The sequence below is a fragment of the Nematolebias whitei genome, chromosome 16, assembly GCF_014905685.2.
Source record: "Nematolebias whitei isolate Nwh7 chromosome 16, NemWhi1, whole genome shotgun sequence".
In the NCBI taxonomy this organism is placed as follows: Eukaryota; Metazoa; Chordata; class Actinopteri; order Cyprinodontiformes; family Rivulidae; genus Nematolebias; species Nematolebias whitei.
The window spans coordinates 18,944,242-18,951,838 of NC_056513.1; the positions used below are offsets into that span (position 1 = coordinate 18,944,242).

Here is a 7,597-nt window from a genome sequence, read left to right on the forward strand (position 1 = left end):
AATTTGCATCACCAAATAATAAAAATAACAGGATTTTAGAGACCACAAACCTGTTTATGTTCTTACAATCTGTATTTACATCAACCCTAAAGCCGTCAAGGAAAATGATCTACGGGACACTTTTAGGTGAATAAATTGTTTGAGCACAATAAATAACCAATACAACACTAAAATAAATGTTCTGCTCTAAAGGTGAATTTGCATTAAAACCAGTGTTTTAACTATGCAACAAGCAGGAAAATCACTGACCCACATAGGTTTTATTTACAAGGAGCCTCTCAATGCAATGAACTGTGTAAAGACAGGAATGCACAATGCAGCCATTAGAAGGACACCTACTGGTGGACTGTGGTCATTACACATGTATCATCTTTGAGTTCATTCACTTTTGTTCCTTATGATCATCATGGATGATGAACATTGTAGTTTAATAAAATTAATTTATGACTTTTGTGTTTTTAAGCTCTCCCACATAAATCAATACACAAACTGGGCAATAAATAGACAAAATTAAGTATTTTAATTTAAGTGAAAGGCACAAAAATATGTGTTGTGCTGGATAGGATATCCAAAAATGCATCCATGACTAGATATATCTGTGATTATGTAGAGAAAACATCAGACTGTGTAAAGTCCTAAACCTCCTCCTGTTTTCTTGTTGAAGTGTCTTTGGCAAATGATTAAAAATTATTTAATCATAAAGTGCACTCTTCACCTTGTGGACTACTAGATATTGTCACAATCCACGTATTTTATTTCCTTTTCAATGTGAAACTTAATGATGGAGTAGTAAAAAGTACCTAGCCATACTTTCCAAATATTTAGTTGCCAAATTAAAACGCGCACCTACCTGCCTACCTGAATTATGACTATATGATATCTATGCATTATCCTGGGGTCCGTTGTGGGTCCTTCGGGCACCTCGGACAGCTATTTGACTCTGTCTTTTGATTGGTCTAGCACAAGCAAAAACAGCGTTCGGCTGAACTGTGTTGTCAGAAAAGAAGACTTGTAAAATTATTATCTCTTACCACAACGATGTCTGAGGAACGATCAGAAAGATCCGATGGAAAGATTGTTAAAATGGAGATCGACTACAGCTCAACTGTAGACCAGCGTCTCCCGGAATGTGAGAAGATGGCTAAAGTAAGTGAAGGTTTAAAAAGGCCGTCAGCGCTGGCTGAGTCATGGCACAACGGGCTCGGTGCGTTAGCATTCAGCGTTACGAGCTTTAGCAACACTAACAAGAATGTTGCCACCAAATATACTCTGAGCGTCGTCATGCACAAGTGTTCATGTAGTTTATCGCTGTTCCTTTTATTTTTAGTCTTTATTTTCATGTATACGTTTTTTGTTAAACGTTTTCTCATGCTAGCTTATGTAGCACTAGGTTTAGCTTTAAGTTAGCCCGTTCGCTACCCGGTTACTTCTTAGCATTCTCCGACAGAGACGTTTGTCACGTTGTGTTGTTTTAAAGAAATTATTAGAAACTTCTTTTTTTTTTTTGCCTCAGGAGGGGAAACTGCAGGAGGCCGTCGAAAGCTTGTTGTCACTGGAGAAGCAAACGAGAACAGTAAGTCAAAACAAATCAGCTGAAGTTTTCTTGGCAGGAAGCTTTACTTGAGATACACCACAAACTTGTTTAGTTTCGAGGCTTCTCATCAGCAGATTTTATATAAAAACAAAATCAATAAAGACTAAAATAACGAGGACTTTGTCTCAGTCTGTATAATTGTTTTATAACATTAGCTATTGTAAAAAAAAAAAGATTATATTTGTATAATTATCTCCCATTTAAACAGTTTAGTTTGGTCTTGTGTAGGATAGAACATCCATCCATTATCTTTTATCCGCTTCTTCCATTTTGGGTCACGGGGGTCGCCGGTGCCCATGTCCAGCAATCACTGTGCGAGGGACGAGGTACATCCTGGACGGGTCTCCAGTCCTTCACAGGGACACATAGAGACAAACGAGACAAACAGCCATTCACTCACAATTTAGAGTTACCAGTCAGCCTAACATGCATGTTTTTGATCTGTGGGAGGAAACTGGAGTACCCGGAGAAAACCCACACATGCACGGAGAGAGCATGCAAACTCCACCCAGAAATGCCCCTGGACTGGGATTTGAACCAAGGACCTGCTCGCTGAGAGGCAGCAGCTCTACCAGTTGCGCCACGGTGCTGCCAGGATAGAAAATATAAACGCAATTATTTTCCATGACTGCATAGAAAGGCTATTTCGGCACATCTTTTTACAACGTGGGACAGTTTTTAACATGTACTTGTGGCATTACCTAAATTACAGTACTGTGTAATTGCATATAATGCTGCATGCGGTTTTTTTCACGTATCATCAGTTTGCAATACAGATTTTTTTTGGGATTTCAAACAGCCACTCAATAAAAAAGAACATACCTAAGTCCACAACTCGTCCAGTTTATAAGGCACTGTCAGGTTATTTTTTTCATTCAACCTTTATTGATATAGGTTAGTCTCATTGAGCCTTGAGGATTCATTTACAAGAGAGGCCTGTTTTAAACAAAGAACACAGATGAGTACAGACAACAATAGATAATCATATAAAATGAAAACTAAATAAAAGAAATAAAAACAAAACCAGCTACATTATAAAGCGATGTGAAATACTAAAAACAGTTGGGTTGTCTGCGTTGGGTTTTGCCATGAACTTAACAGTTGTTTGAAATCCCTTCTAGTGATTAAGTTGACAACTTCAGATCTTTTTGCATGAAGTCACAGGAGCGGAGTAAGAGAAGGCCCTTTTGCCTAGTTCGGTCTGCACTGAGGGAACACTGCAGCTATACACTTATGATGAAGAGGTCTCACTCTGTTGCTTTCTCTGTACACTAACTGACAATGAAGAGTTTTAAATTATAAGTTTATAAGACTGAGTTTGTTGTGGCTCCTCAGACTAATGAAGTCTTTTGAATGAAAGATGAAACGTTTCAACAAAAATAAACTGTCCAGAAGACCTAACTTAACTTTGTTGGATTTTTCTACCTGGATTATTGGTTCAAAGATGCATGTGTATGTAATGCGTTTATTTAAATCTGTGTCTTGCTTGCTCTTTCTCAGGCATCAGATATGGTGTCCACATCCAGAATCCTTGTAGCTGTGGTCCAAATGTGTCATGAAGCCAAGGACTGGGATGCTCTGAATGAAAACATCATGTTACTTTCCAAAAGGAGAAGTCAGCTCAAACAGGTGAAAACGTCTTTTACACACATTTCTATTTTCTACCATATTTGTTTTCCATTATTAAGCCTTCAAATTATACAATATGAGAACAAGTAAATAAGAAAAAGTGTGTCCCTAAAGTAATTTTAAAATTACAATTAGTTAAAATAGACTTATGTGCTAAAATAAATGGTGTTTTATGTTTTAACTGGGATTAAATCCACTTTAGACATTTGATGAACCTTTTCTGAATTATTGCAGCTAAATATACAAAAGTGTGAACAAACTTGACTTCATTATCCTTCAGACATTCTTTGTTTTTTTTTGTTTTTTGTTGCTATGACCTAAATATATTATTTTTGTTCTTTGTCTTAGGCTGTTGCCAAAATGGTGCAAGAATGTTACAAATACGTTGATACTGTGACTGATCTGAACATCAAGCTGAGACTTATTGACACACTTCGCACTGTGACTGCTGGCAAGGTTTGAAATGGGTTCATATAGTAAATACACATTGTGAGACATTTATACTTATTAAAATTGCTTTGCTCACTGGAAATTGTTGAAATATGAAGGGGTTGGTTGTCAACACTAATAAAGAAAATGTATCCACCTCACAGATCTATGTTGAGATTGAGCGAGCCCGACTAACAAAGACATTGGCAAATATCAAAGAACAGAATGGAGACGTCAAAGAAGCTGCTGCCATTCTGCAAGAGCTGCAGGTAAGATACTGATAGCTTTTGTTTTATCTTTCAAGTATTGTGGTTAAAAAAATGTGAAATAGTTGAATACCACATATCTTGAACATTTGGGAATGAAAGAATCATTGAGGGAAAAGCTCTGGCATTTTAAAGTTTTTTTTATTTTTTTTTTAAACCTGTGCCAGGTGGAGACGTATGGCTCCATGGAGAAAAAGGAGAAGGTGGAGTTTATCTTGGAGCAGATGAGGCTTTGCATTGCTGTCAAGGATTACATTCGCACTCAGATCATCAGCAAGAAGATAAACACCAAATTCTTCCAAGAGGAAGGCACTGAGGTAAGGAAGCAGGAACCAGCCTCCAATGAAAATTCATCAAATACAAAGAAAAAGGTGTCGTATATAAATTTTAACGGAAAGAATCTGATGTTCTTTTGCTTTTTGAAATATTAGACGACTGTCTTATACATTCTGTCTTTCTTTAGAAACGATTATGAAGTTGTTGCATAAAAATGAGTACTAATGTTTTTTTTTTCCTTGTTCACACAGGAGTTGAAATTGAAGTATTACAACCTGATGATTCAGGTGGATCAGCATGAGGGTTCCTACCTGTCCATATGCAAACACTACAGGGCAATTTATGACACCCCCTGCATCTTGGAGGACAGCAGCAAGTGGCAGCAGGTAAAGAGTTGTTCATTTGAAGCACAAGTTTATTTTAGAGTTTGTTTTGCCAAGAACATGTTTATTTCAAATTTATTTATTGTAGTCTTTTCACAGGGTTTCCAAGTACCGTGTTTTCTGCCGTAAATGTCGCTCCGCCCTATGTCGCATCAGTCCTAATATGTCTAATACAGTGGAAAAATCCATAAATATTGTATGTTGCTTCGCCGTATACGTCGCATCTATTATGCATCACTGCTAACAACCCAGTAACGTGGGCCGGTGATGTGCCAAAAATCGATTGACTGCCAAATGACGGCCGCTGGGGCGTGCACGGGAACAAGAATTTAACAAGATTAACACCTAAAAACAATTATTTGTTTGCTCGAAATTATAGCAAAGGTGTGTCTCAGTTGAACTTTTACTTAATAAATGCACTTTAATAGTAAAATCAGCTGCATTTCGCCGGGAGACTGCAGTAAAATAAAGCTGGTTTGACGGTTGCTCCAAGCAGCGAGCAGAACGAAGGTGGTATCTGTGGTAAGCCGAATGTGTCATTAATAGCTGGTGAAGATTCAGTCAGACAGGACATGGTAAATTCAAAACGTTCAAGACAAAATAGAGTATAAAGTAAAGTATCATCAATAAAATCCAGTTGTTTTTGTCTTGAACTGTTTTGAATTTGTCCTTAATAGCCACTTTTACCTATTACATGATACAACGACATGCCGTACTGCTCTGCTGCCATCTAGCGGCTGAAAACTGGTAATGTTCTCTTTTTTTTTTTCAGTTAGAATAAATAAAAACTGTTTCATCTCAACCAAAAATTGGTTTATAAATATGGGAAAATATCCATAAATGCGTCGCTTCGACCTATAAGTTGCAGGGCGTGCAAATTGGGCAAAAAACACCCCAAACGTGACTTATAGGGCGAAAAATATGGTAATTCTGTAAATCAGAACATGTAAAGGGACTTTTTCATTTTTCAGACAGGGAAAACTCAGAATTTGAACACTGACCTGCTGATTAAAAGATCTTTGAGGTTTTGACAAGTATTAATGCTATGGTGGCTTTTTTAGTTTCAGATCTTATACAATATAATAAATGTTAGAAATGATTGCCATATACAGCTACTGTAGGCTACAGTATACTTATTGTCATCTCTGATTGTGACTCTGCCGCCACCTGAGACACTACGTCCTGAGTGTTTTGTGTGACTGAAATGTCTCCTGGAATTTCAGGATTTACTCAAGGAAAACTCGGGCAGGGAATTTTGTTTTCATGAAATGCTGAGAACACTGCTTCACTGCTTTACCAAACGCAGCAGCTTTTTTGATTTTAGACTAAAAGTGGCACAAGAGCATTTCTGAAAACAGTTTATTTTAAAAAGTAGTAGTCTTTGCTGATTATTTAAGGAAAAACAATTTGTTTTTGTTGTTTCAGGCCCTGAAGAGCGTCGTGCTGTATGTGATTTTGTCTCCTTATGACAACGAGCAGTCGGACCTCGTGCACAGAATCAGTGCTGACAAGAAATTGGAAGACATCCCTAAATACAAGTAAAACAAATTTCTATCTTTTTTTTATTTTTTATTCCACCATTAATACAATAAAGTGTATACACATTTTCTAAATGGGGAGAACATATTTATACTTTAGAGTATGTATTGACACAGTTTAAACAAAGTGTAAAATGTCTGTTCATTTTGGTGCACATTAGTGAGTTTTTTCTACTTACTTAAAAAGAGTCACACACGGAGACGGGAGGAGATTTTTAACCCAGTTTACTTGCAAGGGCAGAGTTCACACAGGCTTACACAGATGTTTTTGAAACCTTTGAAGATCTGCCCCGGACAGTTTGCAGGAAGTGTTTTTATAATGCTTATTAGCACGATGACCTCGGCCTTTTAGACTCTGAGGTGTCAGGTGCCTGCAGACTCCTCTCTGAGAGAGAAAAAGAACTCTCTGCTCCTCACACACATGGTTCAACATTAATTTCACATTAGCAATGATAAACATCCATAAACCTTTACCTGATTTCACCTGACGCACCTGCCTTTTATTTTTAGGGACCTTCTAAAGCAGTTCACCACCATGGAGCTGATGCGTTGGGCCTCTTTAGTGGAGGATTATGGGAAGGAGCTGAGAGAGGGTTCGCCTGATAGCCCAGCAACAGAGGTCTTCTCTTGCTCAGAGGAGGGGGAGAAAAGGTGGAAGGACCTGAAAAACAGAGTGGTGGAGCACGTAAGTCCCATAGGAAAGAGAATCCAACATATAGAAATCACAGTACAGTTAAAGTATGGTCATGTTTAGGTTTTAAGTGCCTACAGTGAAGGCTTCCCATCATTTCTGCACAACAGTTTAAAAATGCTTATTTTAAAGTTAATGAGGTCCCAATTCCTTCCCCAGAACATCAGAATAATGGCCAAGTATTACACTCGAATCACCATGAAAAGGATGGCTCAGCTTCTCGACCTCTCTGTCGACGTAAGCAAACATTTCACTAATTTATGCAAATTGCAGCTGATGTTACGCACGTCCAAAAATCAGATTGGAGCTCGCAAGAAGACGAGAAATATCATTTGTTTATCCAAATGTTTTGGCAGGAATCTGAGGAGTTTCTCTCCAGCCTGGTTGTGAACAAAACCATCTATGCCAAGGTTGACCGACTCGCCGGCATCATCAACTTTCAGCGACCCAAAGACCCCAACGACCTGCTCAACGACTGGTCGCACAAACTCAACTCTCTCATGTCTCTGGTCAACAAGACCACGCATCTTATCGCCAAGGAGGAGATGATCCACAACTTGCAGTGACACAAAAACATTATTTTATATTTCGTTTCAAATTTACTTTTGTTTATGTGAAAGGGAGGGGGTGATTGTGTTTTTGAATATATGCTTTGTCAGCAAAATATTGCTACGGCCCAATTGTAATGTCATAAAAGTAGAAATCAAATCTGCAAAACGTCATGCCACCCCTAGATTGTTCCTTTTTTACTGTTCGGTAAAACATTGACAATAAACACACGAGCACCTCCA

The 7,597-nt window shown here is 38.0% G+C and overlaps 1 protein-coding gene across 1 annotated transcript; it reads left to right on the plus strand.

Moving 5' to 3' along the window:
* Positions 1-944: 944 nt before the first annotated feature.
* On the plus strand, positions 945-7,597 carry psmd12 (proteasome 26S subunit, non-ATPase 12). Its single transcript, XM_037690334.1, has 11 exons — positions 945-1,146; positions 1,514-1,573; positions 3,095-3,223; positions 3,572-3,679; positions 3,817-3,921; positions 4,086-4,235; positions 4,446-4,580; positions 6,003-6,115; positions 6,626-6,800; positions 6,966-7,043; positions 7,163-7,597. Exons 1-11 carry the CDS (start codon positions 1,039-1,041, stop codon positions 7,370-7,372), a joined length of 1,371 nt encoding a protein of 456 aa, XP_037546262.1. The 5' UTR covers positions 945-1,038; the 3' UTR covers positions 7,373-7,597.

Excerpts from the sequence above, each read along its gene's own strand:
- psmd12 (XM_037690334.1), top strand. The coding sequence starts at position 1,039 with ATGTCTGAGGAACGATCAGAAAGATCCGATGGAAAGATTGTTAAAATG. Across the intron at positions 3,922-4,085 it reads CCATTCTGCAAGAGCTGCAG|GTGGAGACGTATGGCTCCAT; the intron begins GTAAGATACTGA and ends AACCTGTGCCAG. Across the intron at positions 4,581-6,002 it reads ACAGCAGCAAGTGGCAGCAG|GCCCTGAAGAGCGTCGTGCT; the intron begins GTAAAGAGTTGT and ends TTGTTGTTTCAG.